At 35.6% G+C, this 27,555-nt stretch overlaps 4 protein-coding genes across 5 annotated transcripts; 2 read left to right on the top strand and 2 right to left on the bottom strand.

Moving 5' to 3' along the window:
* Window positions 1-229: 229 nt before the first annotated feature.
* LOC122135786 lies at window positions 230-4,407 on the bottom strand. Its single transcript, XM_042716015.1, has 2 exons — window positions 2,224-4,407; window positions 230-1,742 (listed from the first exon to the last, which is right to left on the bottom strand). The coding sequence occupies exons 1-2, from the start codon at window positions 2,634-2,636 to the stop codon at window positions 230-232; spliced, it is 1,926 nt and encodes a 641-aa protein (XP_042571949.1). The 5' UTR covers window positions 2,637-4,407.
* Window positions 4,408-5,482: 1,075 nt separating this feature from the next.
* On the bottom strand, window positions 5,483-11,891 carry LOC109050733 (serine hydrolase-like protein). Of its 2 annotated transcripts, none has more exons than XM_042717175.1 (13): window positions 11,763-11,891; window positions 11,350-11,432; window positions 11,065-11,208; window positions 10,809-10,922; window positions 10,623-10,664; window positions 10,172-10,191; window positions 9,755-9,829; window positions 9,541-9,650; window positions 8,011-8,090; window positions 7,895-7,929; window positions 7,509-7,585; window positions 6,931-7,012; window positions 5,483-6,823 (listed from the first exon to the last, which is right to left on the bottom strand). In XM_042717175.1, exons 2-13 carry the CDS (start codon window positions 11,405-11,407, stop codon window positions 6,677-6,679), a joined length of 984 nt encoding a protein of 327 aa, XP_042573109.1. In that variant the 5' UTR covers window positions 11,408-11,432; window positions 11,763-11,891; the 3' UTR covers window positions 5,483-6,676. The 2 variants fall into 2 exon arrangements, with proteins under 2 accessions (XP_042573109.1, XP_018923851.2); XM_019068306.2 differs by having other exon boundaries at window positions 11,645-11,775.
* A 389-nt stretch (window positions 11,892-12,280) lies between these two features.
* Window positions 12,281-14,186, top strand: LOC109050734 (trafficking protein particle complex subunit 5-like). Its single transcript, XM_019068307.2, has 2 exons — window positions 12,281-12,550; window positions 13,273-14,186. The coding sequence occupies exons 1-2, from the start codon at window positions 12,281-12,283 to the stop codon at window positions 13,567-13,569; spliced, it is 567 nt and encodes a 188-aa protein (XP_018923852.2). The 3' UTR covers window positions 13,570-14,186.
* A 1,076-nt stretch (window positions 14,187-15,262) lies between these two features.
* Window positions 15,263-26,871, top strand: mcoln1a (mucolipin TRP cation channel 1a). The gene is made up of 15 exons (XM_042717173.1): window positions 15,263-15,549; window positions 20,183-20,424; window positions 20,803-20,967; window positions 21,247-21,403; window positions 21,748-21,829; window positions 21,907-22,003; window positions 22,864-22,963; window positions 23,052-23,158; window positions 23,250-23,399; window positions 23,509-23,610; window positions 23,889-24,011; window positions 24,873-24,989; window positions 25,079-25,168; window positions 25,400-25,530; window positions 26,550-26,871. Exons 1-15 carry the CDS (start codon window positions 15,507-15,509, stop codon window positions 26,584-26,586), a joined length of 1,743 nt encoding a protein of 580 aa, XP_042573107.1. The 5' UTR covers window positions 15,263-15,506; the 3' UTR covers window positions 26,587-26,871.
* Window positions 26,872-27,555: the final 684 nt, after the last annotated feature.

Here is a 27,555-nt window from a genome sequence, read left to right as displayed (position 1 = left end):
ATGATGTTTCATGTCTTTAAGCAGCTTTATACGTCCTTTTAATGTAATTCCAGTCATTTATCTTTGCACCCACCTGCAGACAGACATTCTTCAGAACAGGAGTCAACTCCGCTCCTCGTGTCTGTGACTACAGATGGTTGTAATGGTATGGGGTGTTTTTTCTCGCTCTGTTAACCGCAAGGAGTTCATGTCTTGAAATCTGTCACAATCTGTAGAATGAAGTGTGTGTTTACTCTTGTTGTTGATCTAGAGTGAAGAGACACCGTGGCATCCATCCAGCTAAGGGATATTTCAGCATTTCAGAGTCTGTGTGTGTGTTTGGGCTATCCGAGAGGTCCGGGTGAACAGCTGATTTGCATTTATCTCCAACAAATTTAGTTGGACAACTAGTAGCACACATTTTGTATAACTGCGAGCCTCTGTGTCTTCTTGCAAATCTGTAATCTTCACTCAAGTTCGCTTCACTTGAAGAAGATTTAGAAGAATCTGAATCCGAAAGGCTGCATCTATTTCGGGATGAATTGCTGACATCCCTTCTTGTGTTCCCTGTAGTTTGGTTTGAGGAAGAGCTTCTCCATGCCTGAGGAGTTTTGAAGTATGCAGATCTACTGTCAGATGTTCTTTTGATCACAGGTCTACAGATTCGGCTCAGCTGACCGCATTCAGTGGATGATCTATGACTCTTCAAAGGGAACTGGAAGCAGCTCATCCGGCTGCACTGATCTGATGCATTACTGTATGTGATGATGGTGCTCTCTGTCTCGGAAGCTGCAGACTGAGGCCTGATCTTTGATTTAGACTCTTGGTTGTCATGTTGGGAGGAGTTCATCATCATATTTCTTTCATTGGTGGCATTACAGTTCTCTGAAGCTCTGTCTTGAAGCTCTGAATTGGATGAAACCACTTTACTGTATTCCTTTAGAGAACGTACATTATTGAGTTCTTGAAAAATAACCTTTTGCTTTGTGGTAGCTTTAGGTAATGAGATTGGATTTGTAAGTGCTGACGGTCTGGAGAACTGTCTTGTTCCTTCAACTGAAACTTGTGGTTGGTTTTGAGGTTTCCAACAGCTCCTCTCACAAATCATGGGTCTTATTATCCGCTTGGTTGCTCCTAACAATATCTTTGAACGAATAGGCTGTTTTAACTTTTCTGAAACAGCAGGATGTCCATTGCTCTGAATATTTGGAATGTTCTCTTCTTCATTGCTTCCCTTGATCCTCTCCAGATTGGAAAACTGGGCACCAGAGTTTATAATCCTGCCTGTTTTAATCAATCCAAGCCGGATTCGAACTAGAGTAGGGTCTTGAGATTGGAGCTTCTTTTGATAGCTAGCTAAATGTTGTGGTCTATATGCACTTTTTTCAACATGTCGGAGGTTTTTAGGGCTTAAGCTTTCAAATGTTGAAGGCTTGGTAGCACCCCTGCAATAGATGTTCGAATTTTGCTTTAGTTTATCCTGCTGTGGAGGTCTGAATGGATCTTGCTGTTGGCCAGTTTGCTTTTTTTGACCCCTTGTGTTGGTTATGGGCATTGATCTTACACTTTTCTCAGTAGATGAAACAGGCGTTAATCTAGACATTTTGCTTTCTACTGGCCATGTTTTACCATGCATATCTGCAGAATGTAATGGTTTGTTTTCATCTGCTGGTAGCACTCCAATTGATGTCTCTAATTGAGAAATGGTATTGACTGACTTCAGATGTGGTGAATTTAGGGATGTATCCACTGTATTGATGATGCTGTAGAACACAGAACAATCAAAATGGATAAGCATGATGGGTGATGAATAAATGTTTTCAATAGCCAAAATTTTCAACAATGTAAAATATCACAAAATTAGCAATATTTGGAAACGGCATATGATAATGAAGTATATTGAGACAGGGGTTCTCAGAATGGGGTATAGGGATCTCTAGGAACTTAATACTATAACTTAATACCTAATACTTAATACTACTAAGTATATATTTTTTCAGACAGCATATTTACCATTTGCTTTGGTAGAAATGATCATATTTTGTATTTAGTTTATTACATATTATGTATTGTTGTATATTAGTATTTAAATGTACAAAAAGCAATGCTTTATAGTATCAATTTTTTTTTTTCTGGCACAGAATAAATTAGTCTTTATATTTTAGGAAGGAGGTTCCTCGAGGAAATCTGCATCAAAAAGATTTGGGGATCACTGGTACAAAAATGTTTGAACTAGAAACATACCTTTGAGGAGAACTATCAATGTGGTTCTGTTGTTCCAAGCTTTGCCCGGTTTGACTTAAGGAGGAAATGTTCATGGGCTTTTTTAAGACAACAGAGGGGGAAAGATGCACGGGACAGGGGGACACTCTAATAGGTGAGGTAGATAGATCACATGTGGGGCAGGGAGACCTACAAACAGGAGAGTAAGACGAAATAAAGTGAGAAGATGGACTGAGACAAGAAGGAGAAGTGGATAAAGGTGAGAGACGGGAGGGAGAAGAGCCTGAGTTAATGGGACATGGTGAGAGACGGGAAGGGGAAGGAGAAAGAGGGATAAGACATGGGGAGAGTCTTGCTGAGGACAGAAAGGGGGAGTCAAGGGGAGATCCAATAGGTAACATGTTTCCAGTTTGATCTAGGTCCCTTGGGTTCATTGCAGTATATAACACAGCCTATAAGAATTCGTACAAAAAAAACTTTGAACAAAAGTTTGAGATTTCACTGTAAATAAAAAGAACATAGACTGAATATATAGGTAAAATTAATTTCCAAAGTCAAATATTTCACTGAATACACATAAAAAGGTGTTGATTATTCTACTAAGGCATAGAGTGAGCACATCAAATTCTGAAAATGATAAGTAATTTGACTGACCTGTGATCCTGTGGTCTGTTTACTGGAAGAGAGAAGCGAGAGAATGAAGGGGGAAGAGTGCGTCGATAAAATGGTGGGAACTAGACTTACATTCCCTCCATTCTTCTCATCTGAAGCTCCACTGTCTCATTCACCCACTCTCTTCACATCATCGCTAAATGGCTGAATTTGTGAAACTCCAAAATCAAGTGAAAACTTGCAGAAGAGAAGTGTTTCTTCACCAGTGTGTGTTTAATATTATACAGTAATATTTCCAAGAGGGAAAAAACATGCTACAACTGATTATACAATTATACACTATTACAATTGCCATTATTATATATGATTGTCCAAAGTATGATTATAACAAACAGCTTAACACCCTTTTAACCAAAATCTAAAGGGACAATTGCATTTTCTGTTGCAGACCAAAGTGACACAAATCTACTGGCACATGAAAATATCTACTAAAACTACTAATAAACACTTCCAGGGCTTCAGATAAGAATGCTAGCCCACAAAAAAAAAAAAAAAAAAAAAAAAAAAAAAAAGACAATTTGAACAGTGTGTTTTGTAGTATCTTAAGGACATTCAGAAAAACATCTACAACAGATGATACAACTAAAATCTAGTCTGTATTCAGTATTTGATGCCTAATGACAAATAGCATGCGGAGTATTTTGAGCTCCCTACTTTATACTTGAATTCACAGTATACTGTATGTATCTTGGGACATGGGTTTTCCAGATTTTTCAGGCATGTTCTAAAATGCCACCCAGAACATGACCGTCATGACCTGGAAACATTCCCTCTTGTTTGTTCATTGTATGTAATGTGTTTTCACACAATACCCACTTCACACAGAAGTCAAGGTTGTTCCTCCAGTTTGGCCAAATGTCACTAAAATTTACTTTGACACTGACTTGTGTGGGAAGCATCACTGGATAATGGTTCCATATGATACTATGATCCCAGTTCTCAAGCTTTAGACACAAATGACCCCCACTGTCCAACACAATTGTCAAAGCAAGGTAAAGTAAGATAATTCTTCTGTGATAATTATGACACTATTATGTTCTGTAATCTTTTTTTAGAAACAACCAGAAACAATAGTTACTGAGAGGGGAGAAAAAGAAGAATATATTTTTTTTTAAAGTTAGATTACTTAATTAATAGTAATATTAATACTTTTTTGTTAAATTAATACTTTATTTGTTATAATTCATTGTTATTTTAATGCATCACTATTAAAGGGATAGTTCACTCAGAAATGAAAATTCTGTCATTAATTACGCACCCTCATCTCGTTCCAAACCCGTAAGACCTTCATCTTCAGAATACAAATTAAGATATTTTTGATGCATTCTGAGATCTCTCTGACCCTCCCACAGACAGCAAGGTAATTATTATGATCAAGGTCCAGAAGTGTAGCAAGAAGATCGGCAAAATAATCCATGTGACATCAGGGGTTCAACCGTAATTATACGAAGCTACGAGAATACTTTTGTACGCAAAGAAAACAAAAATAATGATGTATTCAACAATTCGTCTCCTCTGCGTCAAACTATAGCACCATTTTGGAGAGTATCCACTGAACGCAAACAGTATTTTGTTCTCTTTGCATACAAAAAGTTTTCTCGTAGCTTCATAAAATCCAATCTACTTGCTATGTTTCTGGACCTTGGTCGTGGTAATTACCTTGCTGTCTATGGGAGGGCCAGAGAGCTCTCAGAATGCATCAAAAATATCTTAATTTGTGTTCCAAAGATGAACAGAGGTCTTACGGGTTTGGAACGACATGAGGGTGAGAAATTAATGACAGTATTTTCATTTTGGGTGAACTATCCCTTTAATTGTATTGATAATAATATATTAATTTAAAGTCCCCTAGTGGATTCTGGACCCCTAGTTCATAGCTAGTCTTGAAATAGTAAAGGGAATACATCCAATTTTGTTGAGATTACAAAATGTAATGCAAATAATAATCTTTGTAAGAACAAATGAATGGAGTTCTGAAGTGTATTATGCTGTTTTGTCTTGTAATCCAATTGCAGATCATTATATATAACTACAGAAACCCTGTTAAAAGACCATGGATTTTGCTAAAGTGGCATCAATATATGATTTGGCACAAACGTCTCAGCTTCCCCACATGTCCCATCATAACAAGGCCTTGCTGTCGTCATCTCTACAGTGTGTTTGCCTTATGGGAGCCAGCGGCTGGTGCCTCAGTGACTTGTTGCTCCACTTGTGGGCTTCCTGAAGACCCGGCTCCAGAAAATACAGACACGCTCCGAAACCAGCCAGGACCAGGAGCGAGACCAGCAGATAGACGGGGACGAACCAGTCCAGAAACATCCAGGGCATTGTGTTATCTCAAAAGTACAGAAAGAGAGAAACAGTTGTATTATTCTCTAAATGAGAACGCACCTGTGCACTGCAGTATATAAAATGCTGCATGATCCATATCAAAATATGACGATACTGTCACTCATACTTAACACTGCAGCATTCTGTCAATGAAGTACAATGAAGATGGAATACACTTAAAATGAATCATACTTTTACAGTATGCCATTAAACATCACTTCCACACATGCACATATGTATCATGTGTGTCTACATACCTGCAGTCTTTCCTTGATTGTCTCTGAACTAGCGCTGTAGGTTTGGGTTTAAAGTCTCAAACCCAGGCTGAGCAGATAGAATAGTCTTAATTGAAACGCTGAAAAACGAAGCCGCTGGGAAGCTATGTGGACAAAGACATTTTATTTTATTCAATGCTATGGAATGAGGGCTTTTCTTGCACCGTTGCTTTCGTGCTCTCCTTGTCAAAGCTGTACCATCCCATTCCAGTTGGGAGGGGGGTAACCATGGAGACATCTCTGACGAGGAAAGGGCCAGAGCAGAAGTTACGTAATTTTTTTGTAACCCTTTCATCTCGGCCTTACATTCCTAATCATTTCATGTTAAACTGGAACATGGCAATTATCATTGATTTTAAACCTGTGTGACTGACTTTCTTCTGTGGAACACAAAAGAAGAAATTTAACAGAATGTCCATGCTGTTCTTTTACATAATGAATAGTGACCCTCGAACATTGAGGCTGTAAATATAACAAAAAGGATCATAAAGATGGTTCATATACTAACATGGCTTTTTTAAATCTCATTTTACAACATATGTGTAATCAGATTTAATTGTGTAAATACTTTTTGGCCCCTGTAGCTTTGGAAATGTATAATTACAGACCTATTATTTGCCTCAATAATGGCAAAAACTTCAAATTAAACCAATTTAATTACACACTTTAAATCTTTAGTTTTGCTTCATCACAACAAAAGTAAAAATGAACAGATGTTTTAATTAATACTTATTAACATTAACAGACGTTTCCAAAAACCTTTTATGTGCATCACATATAGCCAGCTTCTCTTTGAGCAGATTAAATCTGGTAATGCATAAAGGGACTCTAAAGCACTAAAACCTTTTTTTTTCCAATGCTATGATCAATGTTTGTCAGCAGCATTTGTATTTTGCCAATATAACACGGTCCACATCTCAAAAAAGCACCATATACTGTGATGTGTGAATGTGGCGGCATCATTCTATGAGGGAGATTTCCATCAGCAGGGACTAAAACTCTTGTTAAAAATGGAAGACAAATGGATAGTGCAATAAACTGGAAATGTTCTGAACATTTTCTAATAAAACACCTTTTGTAAATGAAAAAAAATAGGTTTGTGATGCTTAAAGTATCACATTATCAAGAACTGGTGAACGGTATGAGTATTTTGAATCAGTACAGACTACTTCATTATTTGAATCAGCATGTGTGTGCTATAATTTGGAAGACTGGTTATTGTTAGATTCACTCTCTGGTTTGTCAGGACTGTGTGACTGAAGAAAATCAGAGATTAGTGAGGCCACGGACTCAGGTTTGTTGAGGTGAATATGATGATCCCCTTCTACATCAACAATGGTGGCCTGCAGAAGAGTGAGAAAGATATTTCTAGATAATACCATTCCAGAAAGACATTTTGCTTTTCCAGACACTTTGTGTGTGTGTGTGTGTGTATGTGCGCACATCTCACTTTTTGATCAGTCCAGCTCTTCAGAATCATATCAACATATCCATCAGGTAGAATAAAGGTTTTGAACAGGCCCTCTTTTGCCCTGAAGAAAGACACATCTTTGATTTTGAATAGTATGTCACAGGACACAAAAGCAGTCTGATAGTGTATGTAACTGATGTGTGGATAATAATATGATGGGTTTAATTGTACACAGATGCCACTTGGTGTATATTGTCTAATACAGTGACATTCAGGCATTTAAAATTTGACTTAATGCTTTTGTAGGCCAGTATATTTAAAATATTTTTCATACTGTACATTACAAGGTTATGATACCTAAACAGACTTTTAGCATTTAAAATGGCTAATTTTCCGTTTTTTTATTTTGAAATTATTTAGACAATCTCAGAGGATTTAATATCTGCCAATTATTGGTTTCTGGCCATAACGTGAAAATAATGATCTTCTTTTCAGAACTATAAAGAATTTTAATAATGGTGCATTTGTATTTTTCAGCATTGTGCTTAAAAGTGCACAGTGCTTCTCCTGAGCATTATGAAAAGTGTGGAAAAACTTGTGTCTGTGTGTGAACTCACAGCAGTATCATCACTGGGGCTTTAACTAGTGACATCATGTGGAGGCATTGTTCCATGTTATTATTCGCAATGTTTTTCTGAAACAAAACCAAATATCCCCAGTTGGCAAAAAAAGAGAGATTTAAATATGAAGTAACAAACATTTATCATGATGTGTATAGTTTGTTTTTATACATTCCTTCCTAAACACAAAACATTTGTATAGCAAAAACCATGTCAAAAAAAGGAATACTGTATTACTGTACTACGACTGTATATGATAATATGAGTTTTGGAAGATCTGTCACAGATGAATATGGGTCAAACAGTCAAACTAAATCTGAAATCTTGTTATCGTGAATAAACTAGAATGTAAAAGAATGAATAAATCTACTGAAATGGCTCACCAGGTTGATCCTGAAATCTCTGGTGAATACGAATCCTAAGAGAAAGGAAGTCATTTAGAGAAAAAGGGAGAAAATCTGGGTGCATGGAATAAGTGTGCAATTGCTGTATGTCTTACCTCCCTCAACTTCTCTGACTGCTCGCTCTAACAGAATGTCTGCAGACTGATCAGAAAGGGAGGGGTTTGCAGCCTTCAACCTGAAGGATGTTAGCTTCAGCAGCTGATAGATGTCATAAATACACTAAATACTTCTGATGGTCATTAAAAGTAGCTGTCTGTTCTAAAGTCTTTATAATAAATAGATAATTATTATGTTTTATTTTTTTAAAAATATGTTGTTATTTGAGATGTTTTTTGAGAATTGTATAGGAGTATTAGAATGATTTCTGAAGGATCATGTGACACTGAAAACTGGAGTAATGATGCTGAAAATTCAACTTTGCAATCAATATAAGGGACAAATGATAAATCAAAACATAAAGAGATTTTGTGTTCCAAAATGTTTATTTTGTATTTGTTTATTTGTAAATGTTTTTTTAGGGTCCCATAAAAGCTTTGTTCATCTTCGGAACACAATTTAAGATATTTTGGATGGAAACCGGGAGGCTTGTGACAGTCCCATAGACTGCAGAGTAAATAACATCGTCAAGGTCCAGGAAAGTATGAAAAGCATCGTCAGAATACTCCATCTGCCATCAGTGATTCAACCGTAACGTTATTAAGTGACGAGAATACTTTTTGTACATGAAGAAAACAAAAATAATGACTTTATTCAACAATTCCTCTCCTCTGTGTATCCCCACATCACCGTAGCGCCATTTTAGAGAATTTGAGCAGTACGCAGGCAGTGTATGCTATACTGTGTCAGCCGCACCACAAGGATACGGTTTCTACGTATATTTACACTTTGGTTTGAAAGAAAACAGTGCATCAGTGCAGCTTGGCTGACACAGAAGAGCGTACTCAACCTGTGTACAGCTCAGATTTTCCAAAATGGTGCTACACTGATTTGGGTATATTTAGAGTTTGGTTTTTGTTGAATTAAGTCGTTATTTTTGTTTTCTTCGTGTACAAAAAGTATTCTCGTCGCTTCATAATGTTACGGTTGAATCACTGATGGCAGATGGAGTATTCTGATGATGCTTATTATATTTTCCTGGACCTTGACACTGTTATTTATTTGGCAGTCTATGGGACAGTCACAAGCCTCCCGGTTCATTTTGGGGTGGAGTATCCCTTTACATATGTCGAAAATTTTGTTAAAGAGAAATATTTAGAAAAAAAAAAAGTTTAAAAAGTTGAAGTTGGCATGAAGTGCAATTACCTTTTCTTCCCTTCCATTTTTATAAATCATTTATAATCAACAGCAATATTCCATAAAAAAAAATAAGAACTGTAATTGAATTTAATCATGCAGTGAGATCCAGGCAGATTAAGTCTTTCAGTAAATTTAACTTATTTAAAGACAAAAAGTATAAATGATACAATTACAATATTACTGGAAGACTTCATCTGCCTGGATCACACTGCATCAATTGTCTATATTCAGAAGTCAGACAGAGCTTGAAATTGAGAAAAAAAAAAACAAGAACACTCATGTGCTATACATGTTTGTTTGTTTGTAAGTAAACATCAGGCATTCTTCACCTTTCTTTGGCTTTCTCATATGTGTACACCCTCTCTTTCCTCTCCTCCGTCTTGTTGTCATACTGGATTTGATCATTTATCCCTTTCCTCATGTTCTTAAACATATCAGTCTAAGAAAGGACAAACAAACATGTATGTTGTTATCACTGACGCATGCATGTTGAATAAGAAGTCTTCTGTATGATTTACAGCTAAATGCTCCATTTCTTGTTACCACTTGTGTTGGGAGGAATCCATATGTATCCAGGAGAACTACGGCATCAACCATCTCTGGGTACAAGGCACTAAACTGGAAAATCAGAAGGAGCTGTTATCACACACTACATTTACACAACACAAAACACTGGTTCTCAGTTACTGCAAAACCAAAAATGCATCCATTCAACGACGGCAGATTAAAAACAACGCTAGGCAGCCTTATACTCATGCACGGGAAGATAGCAAAAAGTTGGACCTTTACAGCTCGCCGTAATATTAAATCATTTAAAGACTGCATCATTTTAGTACTGTGATAGGTTGTCCCTTTATGTCAAATCTGGCTCATGAAGCAAAACCAGTTCAGAAACACTGTACTAAACAACTACAACTTTTACAGAAATATGAAAAAAATAAAATTATGACAGATACTCACAAGTCCTGCCACATTCCCACCTGTTAAAGAAACATCAAATAATAATAATAAATCACAAATAATTAACCCAGTTCAAAAACAGCTTCTGCTCATTTGAATGTCATGAATATTTGTTACTTATTTGTGAAAGTTATTTTTATCGTAATTTCACATATTCCAGTGTTATTCCAAGACCGTGCATTAATTTTGTTTATAGATTTGTGCAAGGTAGTGTTACTGCGTTCACGTCTCTGTTTTCCCATATCTTTACCCAAAACTAAATGTCATAGAAGGAAAGTACAAGAAAACACAAAAACAAGGTATTTACAGAGCACTACAGTAACATGGCTTCACAATAACAGGAATTATCATCAGTTAACTTACAGTTTACATAGATCCTCTGACCTTTCACACACAAAAGTGAACTCTGACCTGTCAGTGAATGAAGACAGCAGTAAAAGAGCTGACTCACCCATACTATGTCCAATGATAGAGAATCGTTTCCACTGAAGAGCTGCAAACAAATGCAGAAAAAAAAAATACTAATATAGACATACCCATGTTTTAAATTAATTTAGCCTTGTTTTTCAGTAAAAATAACAAAAAGTGCTGAAGTCGATTCATTAATGTTTGTAACAAAGCCCAAGTTGCTTCAAACCTTCTACAACTCGCCGCACATCTGCCACGTACAAAGGGAAGGTGTAAAAGCATCCATCAGGCCTATGAGACGAGAGACCATGACCTGGAAAGTCAATGGCTACGAATCTCCAGTCTGGAAGAGATGTGGAGAAAAACAGAGAGAACAGGAACTAGTTTCACTGCACTGATGTTTGTAGATGAGGTTTGTAAGAATGAATTTATCCATGTGGACCTTCATAATGTTAATAAACTCTCTGGACTCGGAAACACTATACCTTTAGGAAGCAGTGGAATCAGGGTATTGAATGTCCCGCAGTTGTCAGCCCAACCGTGCAAGCACAGCACGGGACGGCCTTCAGAAGGACCCCAAACCTGACCTCTCACCTCTCCCCATGGGACAGTCATTCTGAACTCAGACGCTGGGTCAAAATACAGAAGAGTCATAACCATGTGTATTCTATAAAATATGACAACAGTGCTCCCTGCATGTATTTATAAGTTAATTTTGATGATGAAAGTTACCCAGCAATAACTTTAATTTAAAAAAGTCTATTTCTTACCTGCTCTCTTCATCGTGTTTGTGGCAAAGTGTCTGAGGCTCGTGAAGGCAGGCAGCATTCTCACACCTTGCAGTGCAGTTCAACTACAAGATAACGACAAACTTATGTTTAACTGAAAAAGATATTTGTACATTTTGGAGGATACCCTAACTTACGCCTTATTCATTTGATCATGCAAACACAAAAGTTTGACGACTAACTTCACAGATGCAGAACAGACATGCAACTAGAATATTTTAGCATATAAAATAAAAGCTAAAATATAAAATACATGTTGCTACTATGTTAAACTTACGTCGAGGGATATATACGTATATCGCCTGCTCTTCAAGGTGACAATTTACAAGCACATCTGTGAGCAAAGCGCGGCCTATCCAGTGACTTTTAAAATATTTTAAAATAAAAGTACTTGCCTCTGAATGTTAATTTGCTGAAAAAAGCATCTCGAAAATAAATAAAACTAACAATCAAAAAATTCATTTTTTAAAACTGTTAATTTGATACACTATATAACTACACTCCACTACAAACACTGTGTCTAGTCCTACTTTTATACTGAAAATATCCGGTCACAAGGGAACACAGGCGTTTGCACTAATCGTGGCTTCACGTATCCGGATCTGAAACCCAAAACACCAGGTAAACGCTAATACACAGTGAAATATGATTTGATTGAGATGCCTGCTTCATAATTTCCAAGTTTCTGTACAAGGTGGCTCGTTCGGCGTATTATTCAGTCCCTTTTTAATCAGGAAACCCCATAATGTAATCAGAGATCTACATGATGAGCCATGTAGCCATGAGACCTACAATGAATGCCAAAATCGATGCATTATGAGGACAACTGACACATTTGACACTGTTTATATTGCAGGATTCGTGCACTTTAATTCTTTGATTCAGATTGTGATTCAGTTTCGGTGTGGACGCAATGGAGGTCCGCTTCACGCGAGGCAAATCCGCGATCCTCGAGCGCTCGCTCACGCGTCCCAAAACGGAGGTGAGCGTGAGCGCGTTCGCGCTGCTCTTCTCGGAGATGGTGCAGTACTGCCAGAGCCGGGTGTACTCGGTGTCTGAGCTCCAGGCCCGGCTGGCAGACATGGGCCAAGGGGTTGGAGCCAGCCTTCTGGATGTTCTTGTGATGAGGGAGAAAAACGGAAAAAGAGAGACCAAAGTTTTGAACATACTCCTCTTTATTAAGGTATTGCTGTTTCTTTTTCTGCAGAGTGTAGATCATTCATGCCTACAAGAACAGTTCACCTAAAAATGAAAATCTGCTGTATCAAAGATGAGTTTGTTTTTTTAGATTTGGAGAAATTTAGCATTACATCACTTGTTCACCAGTGGAACCTCTGCAGTGAATGGGTGCCGTCAGAATTAGAGTCCAAACTGCTTATACGAACATCATAATAATTTGTAAGTAATCCACTGAAACTCCAGTCCATCAGTAAATGTCTTATGTTTGTAAGAAAGTGTGTTTTTGTAAGCAACAAATCCATTATTAAGCAGTCTTAACCATAATTTCTGGCCAAAATAGAAGTCTGTTATTCGTAAAATTGCAAAAAAGTCTATCTACTGTTGTCCTCTCACATCAAAATCCTCCAATGTATTTGTTTAGAACTGCTTTAGACTGTTTAACTGATGGACTTGAGTCATTATTTGTGGATTATTGTGACGTTCTTATCAGCTTTATAGCTGTTGGGACTCTCATTCTGACGGCACCCATTCACTGCACAGGATCCAGTGTTGAGCAAGAAATGTAAAGCTAAATTTCTCCCGATCTGTTCTGATGAAGAAACAAACTCCTCTACATCTTGAATGGCCTGAGGGTGAGTAAATTTTCAGCCTTTTTTCATTTTCGGGTGAACTACTCCTTTAAAGTTCACAGCCTATTGTGTTAACTCTTTATTTCTTTTGTCCCAGGTAAATGTATGGAAAGCATTATTTGGTAAGGAAGCAGACAAACTGGAGCAAGCCAACGACGATGACAAAACATACTACATCATTGAAAAGGAGCCTTTGATCAATGCCTACATTTCAGTACCTAAAGAAAATAGCACATTAAACTGTGCAGCCTTCAGCGGGGGCATCGTGGAGGCTATCCTAACCCACAGTGGCTTCCCAGCCAAAGTCACTGTCCACTGGCACAAGGGAACCACACTGATGATCAAGTTTGATGAGGCGGTCATTGCTCGTGATAAAACTCTAGATGGCAGATAGCAGACTGCTTACTACATCAAGCTTCAAGTTTAGCCTTGAGTCTGGAGTCTCAGCATTGTTTTTTTCCCCCGCTCAGCTGTTCTCCTTTTAATGATGTTACAGAATATTGCTAGGACAAGCCACATCAACACAGTCACCTCACTTGTCCAGTTCAGTGTAAAATGATGTCTTTACTGATACACTAATGCATTGAGGGGTTATTTTCAAAGTAGTTTAAGATAATATAATTTTTGGGTGTTCATTTTACAAATGTACCACAACAAGACATTTATAAATTATAAATAATGGTAAATTAAATTGGTATTGAATTTAGGCTTGGATCTCAGTGGAATTGAGTATCACTGCACTGATATTGAAAAAAGAAAGAAAGAAATGTTAACAAACACCATTTAACTGTTAGTTGCTCAAAATTAGGCAGACACTGTACTTATGTCAGTTTAGTGCTAGCAGAGATGCACATGCTCATAAACTGTAGCAGAGAAGTTTTATTTACAGTGTCAATTATTATATTTGGACTTCTTGATATTTGTATTATAGAGGATTGTTGTTATGTCTGTTTAATTTGTTCATGATTCATTTTTCATCACACAATATAATAAAGTCTTTGTAAACTGCAAGGAGAGATGAGAAATATTGTTCCTTAAAAAATGTACATGTTATTATTTTCTGTGTAAATGTTGTACGGTAGTGACAATAGTTAACATATGTTACAATAACATAGTGAATATTAATTCTCTTAACACAATGTAACATTTTGTCCGCTTCATTGTTTTTTTTTTTTTTTTTGTTTGTTTTTTTTAAATGACAGTTGCATTAGTTTTATTGCATTAACACTAACTAGTAAATGTTAGGAAACTTTTGTCAGGAACTGGGTAATTAAGTGTAATCATGACATTAGTGTCCTGATTTCTTGTTAATGCTGTCTTGTAAAAAATCACAAACTGTTCCCAGTGAGTTGCATGTTAATTTTTTGTTGTTAGTGTTCTGATTTCTTGTTAATGCTGTCTTGTAAAAAATCACAAACTGTTCCGTCTACACCGGATGCAAAAGTTGTCCGGTGTAGACACGGTGTAAGATTAAAGTGTTTAACATGTTCAGAGTTATAATGCACGGTCCTGCTTCCATTTTCTCAAAATGTTTTTTTTTCCCCTAACAGTCACTTAATATGGTCAAACCCAGTAAATAATAAAATACAAAATAATATATCATTCTGTATATATTCAAAAATCTAACATCGTTCTTCAAGTGATTAATTTTTTTCAAAATAATATATCATTCTGTATATATTAAAATATTTATTATCGTTTTTGAAAATTGTCCACAAAATTACTGTTTTTTGCAAATAAGGTTAAATGAATTTGTTAACATGTTTTTTTTATAATTTATGATAGTTAAATATAAGAAAAAACAAAACCAAAGACATCTGTAAATAGCATAAGACATCTGTAAATTAGACTTAATACAAAAGTTTAAAATGTGTTTTAATATATGAAGGATAATGAAATGTCATTTTTTAAAATAGAGAAAATTAAATGGCACATTAGGGGACATTATCTGATTTATTTCAAAGCAGAATTGAGAATACATCCACACACACACACCAAAAACCCCCCTTTCCAGCATCACATATCATTTAATGTGAATATTACACAACAAGCTCTGTTTAGAGTATCCACACGTTATGAAAGTTTTATGAGACCTCAGCAGCCTCGGAGCGTGTCACACGATGCTGTCTTGTCACGTGACCTCATCGGAAGTCGCCTGTGCTGCTTGCGAGTGGACGCTTGCTGTAAACATGCGGTAACCGGAGAGGAGCCCTTCAATGAACCACACAGGGCCAAAACAAACCCGTTGAACGGACTCGGGTCCCGTTGTGCTGTGTATTAAACTGGGATTTTAATGCCGACAGCCTCTGCGCGTGATTTTAAACCGCTGACATGGCCGAGGTGGACGCGAATGAAGTCAATCATGTTTCCTCCGGTGAGTGACCGTAACGCTCGCGATGTGACCATATGAGCTAGATGCTGACTGTAATGTTTATAATGTTATTTTCTGGAGCCTTTCAGTGCGTCGATGGGGTGTTAGACCGCAAAAGTGGAAATATAATCCTATTTTTTATGGAATGGATTAAAAATGTCTGTATTGTGATTGTGTATCGTATATATGCAGTGCACAGAAGTGCTTAGTTAGGATGCACAACAATATCAGACGTCAAAGATTTGAGTCTGTTTATTGGTCACGAGCTCTGGATCTGACCAGGTAATTTTTTTTAGTTTTAGTCTCGCAATATTTCATTGATCTGGAAGTAAATAAATAACTGTTTCTGTATGCACTTTGCAAGTGCTATTATGATGATTCGTGTCTTAAACAGTCTTTCCTGTCCTACGTCCTCAACAGAGCTCACAGAAGTATTTAGTTCTGAGCATTGTGCAAGCTTGTGAACCTTATGCAGTTCATAATGCAGATTCGTGTGGTCAGCATTTATGTTTCACTTATGCTCAGTGCCATAATTACCTTTGATCAGTATGTGTGTGTCCCCTAAAATGCAACGTAGGGATTTGTGTGGAGTTTTCAATGACTTGCATCTTCCTTTTGGTCCCCGCAGTCCTAAATATTTGGTTACATCATTGCTTAAAATGTTTGCGAATAGCCCTGTTTGGCGTTTGTTGAAAGCTTTTGTGGTTTGGGTGATTCAGTATTACATCACGAGTCTGGAGAGACTGCTGTTTTAGAACATAGATTATGTATGTGACTTATTTTCCGCTTGTTTTCGGATTTTCTTCCTCATTTGTGTCACATTGACCTTATTCCTACAGTAACACCACAATGGACTTATGGAGTCATAAATGTTGCTGGAAATTATAACTACATTTGCCAGCTGTTTTCATTTTCATTTCACCTGGTTTATAGTGACCATAAAATCGCTGAATGTGTAGAGAATATAAACCTGATCTGCTCAAGAAGAGCCGCTGGATCAGTTTCAGATATATTGAAGTTGTAGATTGGAGGTGGATAGTTTAACACCACAGTATTGTTGTTTGTTCTGATTGTTGACGGATCCTGTTGCACATTTTTCAGGGTATTTAATTCTTAAATCCCACCACAATATTGGCTGGCAACTGCAATTTCATGGCCTCAAAGTAGTTCAAGTTTGTGACTAAAATACAGTTATATATATATATATATATATATATATATATTATATATATATATATATATATATATATATATATTATAACTAATATATAACTAATAATGGTAAATTGGGCTGTTTTTAAGTAGCTAAACATTAAGGTAATAATAAAATCTCGCATTTGCTTTCTTTTTTTGGTCTTATTGTGAAAGTGTTGTGGTCTTGTTGTGAAAGTCATTATAATCTTTAGCAACTTGTTCCCCCACTGAAAGGACTTTCTGCTGGTTATTTGATAAAGTTAACCAATAGTCAAAAACCTATTTAAGGTTTATTATAGTTTCAGTTTAACTTTGTTAATGTAATACTCACTGTCAACATCCAATCATTTCACAACAGATTAGAAAAACTACAAAAATTTTTTCTTCATATTATGATGTTTTGGTCAAAAATATGTTAAATTATGGAAGTAAAATGGTTTGCGTTTGCATACACCAATTCATGTTGTCTATAAAAGGTGCGTTCACACAGACCACATTTTTTTCATTGATAGCTTTTCAGTTTTTTTATTTTCTTTTCAGTTTCTTTGAAAAACATGCAATAGATGGAAATGTTGTTTAGCTGTTGTGGTTGCATCTTTTGCAGCATCTGAAAAAAAATGCTGCTCTCAAGTTAATAGAACTGTTAAACAAGACTTCTCTCTTTTTTAAATGTTTTTTGATGTTTTTCTATATAGATGTCTCCTAGTTCAACATACAAGAAAAATATCTTGAGAATATTTCATCATTTCTTTTTTTTCTAGTGTTGCTCCAAATTATTATTATTTTTTTTAATTAATTAGTTTTTTTACTGAAACCAAAATTAAATTTTTCATTTAGCTAAAAAAACAAAACAAAACAAAAATAATGTAATCAGTCATAGTAGAGTTCTTTGGCAATGAGACGCATCTCAATATTTCAACCAAACAATTTTACATACTGCTATATAACATTATTTTTGGTCTCTGTGAAGTGTGTTCAGTCCTCACAGCTTACAAGGTCAGCTGTTATAGTTTATCCACAAAAACATCTTTTGGTCAGTAATTGCAGCCCTTTTTTGGTTGCTGAAATTTCAGTTTTTCATTATGTAATTGTGTGGCTTTATGTACCCCCAGATTTGTTCATGTGTGGCTCACGCAGAACAGCAAACCCCGATGTCATCTGTGATAGGATTATTATAACATGCTGATAGCCAAACCCTTGACTTATTATGACAGCAAAAGCGTGTGAGGAGCCAGTGTACGCCTATGCTCCGAAAACATGCCTACCTGTAAAACTGGAAGGATGAGATTTTTTCAGTTTATTTTTGGGCATTTGATTGACTCTGTCACTTGTAGTCATACTACAGTGCTCATGAGTGGCTTCAGACGCCCACATCGACTGCAATTTTGCTGTGAAGATTCCTATCATTTCACTAGACTAAACTCAAAATCTTCCTGTTATACAGTAACAAGAATGTGGCGCATTTGAGGCATTGTGCTTTAAGGCAAGATTCCAGGAGCTCGGCTCTGACAGGCACACAGATTTGCTTCTAGATGAACAATGATTGTTTTGATTAGAGAGACCAATGAGAGCCAAGAGGTAGAGTTTCATAAACGCTCTCAGTCTCTATCCATTTTTGCTTAATCATGCAGTCATCGGCAGGTCAGATGTTCAAGAAAGTAAAGAAATCAGGGAAATCACATCAGCTTGGATACTCGGTGTGAACAGTACAGGAACTTAAAGGAACACTGATTGTCTGTACTTTCTGCTGTGCGGTACTAAAACGGCAGGAAATTTCCCATATATCAGCCCACACACGCTGCGATCATTAATCTCATTTAAGTGACTGGCTCACTGACTTTTGTCTTTTGTATTTCACTTTCCGTTCAGCATAGATTAGACGGTGTCACTCTGGATTGTGATTTATGAGGCATGAAAAATGGTGTTCCACCATATTTCTGTTACATATAGGCGTGTAGCTGTGTATAGTATGATTAATCTCAATAAAAACCAAATTAATATAGCATTAGTAGTATCATCAAATCGTCTGTTATTTAATTAAATAAATATATACGCAATGCGTTTGCTTAAACCATCTTCCTTTAACTTGTGATAAAAAGCACTTCACAAAAGAGATTTAAAAGCCCCTTATGTTTTTTTCTTGCTTTTTTATTTTAATGTGAAATATTGCAATATTAATATTTATTTTTTGTTTCATTTTATTTAATTTAGTAACAATATACTACAGTTTATTATTGTTTATTTTATAGTCATATTGACATGTAATCACAACATGTTTTGCCCAATTTTTCCAGCCCTACAAACACAGTTTCACAGTTTTTTTTTTAATCAGAAAAATCATCAGTTGATCATCAAACAGACGTACAGCCCTAGTGTATAGCTTTGTGTGATTTATAATTTATTCAGTGATATACTGCTGTAATCTTGGCAGTTCTTTGTCTGTAGTCATGTGATTGTGATAACTGGTCATTGTGGTGGAGCTACTGCATAAAAAACACAGGACTGAGTGAATCACTTACTGTTTTGGTTTGCAAAAAAAAAAAAAAATCCTTCCTTTCACCACTTTCAAAAGTCATATTTCCTGTAGTTACAGAAATGCTTAGAAACACTTTTGGGAAGTGTTTCTTCAATTATTTGTGAAAAAAGAAATAAGCATAATTTTGAGTGCTCCTAGTGAGTGCATAGACAGGATTGACACTAAACACACTAAGAGACTGAAATAAAATCCAGCATTCATTTACAAACCAGCCATGCTAATTAAAGACTTGTCCTTGACAAACTAACCAGTCTTAAGCCCCCATCACATGACTTGCTATGGAGGGAAGCATTAAGGTTTGCTGCATTCCAGGTCAACAATGAAGCCTTGACAATTTTTTGTACTTTTCGAGAAAGTCTTTGACAATCTGCCCAGTCTCAAGTGATCTCGCATCACTTTAAAGAAGAGAACGCTCATCAGATCTCAGGTTTCGGGTCGTGCACATATAGGCGATCTCTATCTTACTAAAGTAGACTGAAGTTCACGTCCTTAGGCTCTAGTTGAGGCCATCTTGTCTTTCAGTCTGTCTGATGATCTTAGTGTGAACTTTGATTCAAATTAAATTAACAAGTTCTGTTTTTATAGACAGTATGTGTTGTGTAGGGTAAACTGTAAGATGTTTAAATGTCTCTTATTCTCACAATGCTGCATTTAATAACTAGTTTTGATTTTAATATATTATAAACTGTAATTTATTCCTGTGAATTTTGTCATTGTGAATTTAATGCATTCTTAGGAAAAAAAGTATTAATTTCATTCAAAACAACAACCAGAACTTACTGAACCTAAACTTGGTAGTTTCTGTGAATGTAATCGAAAGGGTATTAAAGTTTTGAAACTCTAAAGAGACTGTTTACATTGTGCTTTATCTCAATGGTACTATCAGTGTCTCTCTTTCTCTTTCAGAAGAGGATAGGCTACTGTTTCCGGTGACAGGCTATGGTTCGAATGACTGCAGGGATGAGTATAGCAACCCCCGGCCGTCCCCGGTAACAGGTGGCTGGATAGGTGCTGACCAAGAAGAAGAAGCATTGCGCAGGAAGTTAAAATATTTCTTCATGAGTCCATGTGAAAAGTACCAAGCCAAAGGCCGAAAACCTTTTAAACTGGTATTGCAAATACTGAAGATTCTTATAGTAACTATACAGGTATTTAAAAGGCTCTCTTTTCTTAGAATTTATTTCTACAGCTCATATACTCATCCCACAGCTTACTAAAGACAGCATTGCAGCTCAAAGTCTCAGTTTTACCCCCAAATGATTCTTTAACCACTTTCAATAGGTTAGTTTAATAGGCATGAATTTCTCTTGTAGATTTTTTTAGCCACACTTTGAAACCAAGATCACATTATTCAATAAAATTGTTAAAACGTAGCTCTTTCATGCACACACACATAAAATAGATTTTAATTTAGTACTTATTATTTATATATTTAAATATATACAGACAATTTTTGGTCTCATTTGGCAATTAGTAATTGTTATTAAAAATCGTTCCTCTCTTTTTTGCTGTTTCATTATCTCTAGCTGGTGCTTTTCGGCTTAAGCAATGAGATGGCGGTGACGTTTAAAGAGGAAAACACAGCTTCATTTAAACACCTTTTTCTCAAAGACTACGATGATTCAGATGATGCACTTGCTGTTTACACACAGAGTGATGTTTATGACCACATGTTTTACACAATAGAACAGGTAACGTATCAGTTTACTAATTCATGTTTTTGTTTTGATGTTTGTGTTTGGGTGGTGTGATTGTTGTAGTAATAAAGTTTTTTGTATTTTGTTCATGTGTCTTTTTTAAGTAGCTTGTTTGTTTGGCTGTATAACTGCGTAAGTGTATTTTTTTATTTTTATGAAAAACTATATTATTCATCTTCAGCAGCTATTCTGCCTTTTCCAGCTGGAGTTTGGTCATGAGTGGTTATGTTTTAATGCCTTATATAACACCTATTCTTTTCACTTGTCTTTCAGTACCTGGCTTTGCCAGAGAATACAGTGGGCCGTTATGCGTATGTGTACAATGTGGGCGTGAACGGAAGTGCGCTCTCTCTGTGTCAGCAGTATTATAAAAAAGGCAGGATCGATCCAGCTAACGACACCTTCATCATCGATCCGCATGTGGTCACAGGTGACAGTTTTACTGCCTTTGTTTCATCCCAGGTTTATTCCTGTTCTGATTTTAGTCGTTGTTTTAACCAAAACAGACATTAGGATCAAGGCAAAGACTTAAGGAACCTGAAATATTAGTTTTCTAGAGTTTTTTCTTTATTTTTGTTGATGAAGTTGATGAAACTAAAAGATCTTGTTCCTTCCTCTTTTGCACGTTGTTATTACTTGCAGTTCCTTGTTACTGAATGTACCACAGGAATCACTTTCAAAAATAAATCTAAAATAAACTCTTGCTCCTGAAGACCCTGTCGGTCACTGCAGCTGGTTCAGTTTGGTGATGAATTTCTCTCTTCCTCTCTGTAGACTGTATTGGAGTGAACCCTTTGTCCACTCCCACAGCAGGTCTGGGCCGTGATTACAGGAACTTCACCCTCAAGTTTCACAAGTAAGTTAAACAGGGGTTTTTGAATGCAAGTTTCACATTTCAATTAATAATCTAAAACTCCACACACTCTCTCTCAGGCTCATTAATGTCACCATACAGTTCCAGCTCAAGGCTATAAATCTTCAGACCATCATCCACAATGAAATTCCTGACTGTTACACGTTCTTTATCACGGTGAGTTTCCACATAAAATGCTAGTTTCATCAAAAAAAAGTAAAGTTATTTTAACAGATCTGTTAACAGAAATTTGTCATGGAGAAAAAGCAATGGGCATGTACAGATATATAAATTATAAAATATAAATTATTTAAAGAATGTGTCATTTTAAAATGTTTTTGAAATACCTTTTAATTTTTCTGTTTCCAAGATTTAAGATTTTCTGTTTCCAATCTGGGCAACTGGAATTTAGTTTTAACTAACTAGTAATGTTATAAATTTCTGTAAATTAATATTAAACATTTTAGTTTTGTATTTATACAATTAGAAATGTTTATGGAGAAAAGGCATACATAAATATATTCTTGTATTTATACAATTAGAAATGTTTATGGAGAAAAGGCATACATAAATATATTCATATATATATTATTGCATTCAAAATACGTTTTTGTTCTATTTTGAATATATTTTATGTGTTTACTCTGTGTATTTTATGTTTAATAATATATTTAACATGCAGTACATATTTTTAAAATATTTACATGTATATACATTATGTATTTATATATTTTATATTATAAATAAACACACATATATATGTAAAACAAAACTTATGTTTTTAAATATATACATGATTTTTGTATTTATATATACATGATAAATATAACAGTACACACAGTGTATATTTATGTCAAAAAAAAAACTGTTATTTTGGATATATAATACAGTAGTGTCTAGATTTTTTTTTTTTTTTGCAATGTGTGTTAGTTTTCTTTTTCCTATTTGGCCAAGTAATTAATTTTTTTGCACTCAAAAAAATATGCACTGAAAATAATTTGATATACTGTGTATAATTGGCCCTGTTTTATGTTCAGATTCTGCTGGATAACAAAGCTCACAGTGGTAAAGTAAAGATCAGTCTTGATAATCAGGCCTCCATTAAGGAATGTAGAGACCCCAGTGTGTCTGGACACGGTAAGACTCAATTACCCCACGTATAATTTTTTTACATTGTGGATATTCATTATATATGCTCATACTCATGCTGTTTCTCTGTCTGCAGCTGATAGTTATGCTCGTGTGTGGTTTGATGTGGCCGTTATAGTGGTTTGTATTTTCTCTCTGCTCCTCTGTGGTCGCTCAATCATCAGAGGAATCATTCTTCAAAATGTAAGACATTGTATCAGACAAATCCACATTAATGTGACAGTGATTATATAGTGAATCCTGCGCTAACGTTCTCTCTTATATTTCTCTTCAGGAGTTTGTGAAGTACTTTAAGAGCTCTCTGAAGCGTGATGTCTGTTGGGGAGACACAATGGAGTTTATAAACGGATGGTATATTCTGCTCATCATTAGCGATGTGCTCACTATCACAGGCTCTATTATTAAGATCGGCATTGAGCTAAAGGTCAGGCAGTGCAGAAAATGGAAATTCTGAAACGTATGTGTATGGAGGCATTGCATTGGGTCGGCACAATCAGCAGTGATATTTCATGGTACTTTGTTTCAACCCTCAGAACCTCTCATCCTACGATGAGTGCGGGATCCTCCTGGGCACCTCGACGTTATTGGTTTGGGTTGGAGTTATTCGCTACCTCACCTTTTTTCAGAAGTACAATGTGAGAAACAAACACACCCAGACACCAGTGTTCATGCAGTTACACTGTCCTTTTTATATTATTTCTAAAATTATTTTTAACAATGTTGCTTACATTTCTAGATTTTAACTGTCATCGGCTGAAATAACAACCAAATTCTTTTTTTTAGTACTTTTTTTATTTTATGCAATTCACTCTATCATTAAATGCACCTGAAATGTCATCATATCTCTTGTGGAGATTTGCTTGTTTTTTTAGGATGTGGATTTTATGTATTATATGTTGTTTTCCTTTCTCAGATTCTCATTGTCACTTTACGAGCTGCATTCCCCAATGTGATCCGTTTCTGTTGCTGTGTGGCGGTGATCTACCTCGGTTATTGCTTCTGTGGGTGGATTGTGCTGGGACCCTACCATGTTAAGGTACACAAATTCAATATAATTCAATTAGAATTCAAATAATTCAATGTGGATAATACATAGAACCAAATCTGCCTTTTTTTGACATGTTCCGAGTAAAATAAAATAAAAAATCCAATTGGTTATTAGAAGTATTCCCAGTGTTGTCGTGTTTTATTATTATTATTATTATTATTATTATTATTATTATTATTATATTTTTAATTTAGAAATGTCATTTCCTTTTTTTTTTTTTTTTACTTTTTTGACAAAAGTTATTTTAATTTCATACGTGCTTCAATATAATAAAATTCAGAGGAATCCAAGAGAGAGAATGTTTTTAGAAACTGTAAAAACGTCTATATTATTTATACTGTTAATATATCATTCAAACATTCGAAGTCAATAAGATTTTTTTTTTTTTTTTTTTTGGAAGAAATTGATTCTTTTATTCAGCAAGGATGCATTAAATGAATCCACTGACAGTAAAGACATTTATAATATTATAAAAGGTGCTGTTCTTTCAAACTTTTTCACTGTTGTTATACATATATTATGTTGTTTTTTTTTATTGATTGTTATAAAAAATAATTGAATGAAGTAAGTATGTTTATTTGATTTATTTAGGATTGTTTGAAAATTCAGCTTTGAATCACAGAAATAAATTACATTTTAAAACATATTCAAATAGAAAACAGTCATAATATTTTACAGTATAATTGTTTTTACTGTATTTTTTTTTTTACTAAATGAATAGAGCCTTAGTGAGCATATGAGACTTTCAAAAACATTTAAAAACAAAACTTTTGAACATTCGTGCACACGTGTCTTCTCTCTCATTATATATGGTATGTGGTGTTGATCGTGTTTGTTTCGTTTCCTCAGTTCCGCTCTCTCTCGCTGGTGTCTGAGTGTCTTTTCTCTCTGATCAACGGAGATGACATGTTCGTGACCTTCAGCGGCATGCAAGAGAGCAGCATGCTCGTCTGGCTCTTCAGTCAGGTGAGTTTCACCTTCACGTCCTCACACAGGTGCGTACATGACAAACGCTACAGGATTCAGAGCGGTAAATATACTCTGTTTCTTTGCAGGTTTACCTCTACACGTTCATCTCTCTGTTCATTTACATGGTGCTCTCTCTCTTTATCGCTCTTATCACTGGAGCTTATGAGACCATCAAGGTAAGCGTGAAAGACGAGGCAGATGCCGAGATAGAATTGAAAAACATGTTTTTGTTAATGATATCCTCTCTTACACACTCAAACACGCATATACAAACATACCTGTCTTTGTAAAGTAACTATTTTAACTCAGAACAGTGCTATATGTGGCAGGCAGTGAAACAAAGTGTGGAGTAAGATGATCCAAACAGCTTGATTATAGTAACATGATATCCTTTCATTTCCCTTCAGCATCAAACTCAGGAGCCTGTCCATATCACTGATCTGCATGCGTTCATCGCTGAGTGCACTGACACACCCTGCTCTGGAAAGTTCCGCGGCATGGAGACCTCGCCGTGCTCTTTCTTCTGCTGCTGTGATAGGTATGTCACCATAGAAACAAAAAAAAACCTTTTTAACATCAGCAATCACTAATTAACACAAATGAATTGCTGTTACATTCAAAATAATTAGAATGCAGTAGAGAAGCGCACAAATAATACCACTGCATGTATATAATTTCCACTTGTGTTACCAAATAGAATTGCATTTTTTCTTTGGTAGCACCACACTGTTTATATTCTTAAAATAATCAACCTTAAATGCATGCTATAGATCAGTGCTGGGAAGGTTACCTTGAAATGTAATAGGTTACAAATTACAAGTTACCCTTTTTAAAATGTAATAAGTAGTGTAACTATTTCAATTACTTTATTAACGTAGCTGATTACGTTTGATTACATTCTGATTACTTTTATGCATTTCTAATGAATGTGTGTAATCAACTGGAGTATTAAGCTTTACAGTAGTACTCAACACTGAATACTGTCAGACTTTAAAAATCCTTCATTACTTAAATTAAGTATAATTTATTTTAAAGCACAGTCACCACAAAATCAACTTAAAAAAAAAAACAGTTCATCTGAAAGAAATCAAACACATACCTGCCTTTAAATGGCAGGAGGCACCATGCACATCAGAAACAAGCAAAGCAACAAATTCATATTATTCAACAAATCTTAGCTTTTTAAAGAAAAAAATAATTAGCAAGTAACATGAAATTTTGAAGTTGAAAGATTGAATTTGAGACTGGTATTTTCGTTTTATTACAAATCTGAAAAATAATTTTTTACAGTGTACTTTGAGTGCAACACCCAAATCGCAATATCCAATCAAAAACTGATGCATACAATAAAGTCCTCACCCTACATTTTCTTTTTTCAATAATCAGTAACAATTGGGAAGAAAAGATCTGTCACTACTTCTGTGTCATCATGACTTTAAACAGTGATAGTAGAAAATATTTTCACATAAAATACATTTTAGCATAAAGAAATGACATATTTGAGTATTTGAGTTATAACTGGAGGCTGTAATCGTGTCTGTTGGTGTAACCCTGCAGAACCACCACATATGAGGACGTCCTCCTGGTCAACTAGTACAGTCATGGGACTTGATGCCTGAAGACTAAACCTCCCTCTGTTGGTCACACTGTGGTACTGCAACAGTGGCAATGAGAGGAAACCTACAGACAAAATACCTAAGAAATCACAGTCGCTTCACTTCGGACCTTATGTGAAGAAGAGCACATATGATTTTTACAAAAGAATCGCTCCAGTCTGGGATAATTTAAGTTTGACCTCAACTTGTTCATAGTTTTAACTTAATTCTGGAGGTTGCTAAAGGCAGCCCAGTACTGCTTCTTAATCTATTAATCTATACGGAAAAAACACTCAGTTGGGAGAATATCAGACTGATAGCAAACTGCACACGTGCAGGCGATATGTACAGTAATCATTCCCTCAATGTCGATCCCACATGTTCATTCAGTGCACGTGCTGTGGTGTGCAAGTGGGTCATCAGTCGCCAATACAGGGAGACTGTGGTCAGTGATTCATAACTATTGCTGTTTGTTCTGTTGGTTAGTTTTTATGTCTTTGAGTAACGTCTAGTCATGTGTAATGTCTGCATCAGAAGGAGACTGAACTGACAGGCCTAAGCATTTTGCTGCAGCAAAAGATAAGGAGACCATGTGATTAAACATCTTTTTAAAAAATGGCTCTTATTCAGCATTTAGAGCAGAAACAGGACTCCCTGGTGTCAAAATATCATCTCCACCTACCCATAAACAAAAATACATGCTCTGCTAGAATCAATTCACACCCAGAATGCCTCAGAAACATAGCCTTAACACGTTTCTGGTGAGTAGAGCTGGCTGTAATTCGAAATGTAATACGTCATTATTGAATATAATGACTTTAAGTTGCTTTTTTGTATTTTTTATGAGCTTTTTACCAGTAATGACACCTCCATTATTTAATTCCATACTAATTCAGTTTGTTTTATACAAAAACGGGATCAAATGCATACTGTAATGTGAAATCTTATTTTTATAAATCATATCAGAC

This window comes from Cyprinus carpio, chromosome B1, assembly GCF_018340385.1.
Source record: "Cyprinus carpio isolate SPL01 chromosome B1, ASM1834038v1, whole genome shotgun sequence".
In the NCBI taxonomy this organism is placed as follows: domain Eukaryota; kingdom Metazoa; phylum Chordata; class Actinopteri; order Cypriniformes; family Cyprinidae; genus Cyprinus; species Cyprinus carpio.
Note: the sequence above shows the minus strand (reverse complement) of the source record. Positions and strands in the feature narration are given on the sequence as shown.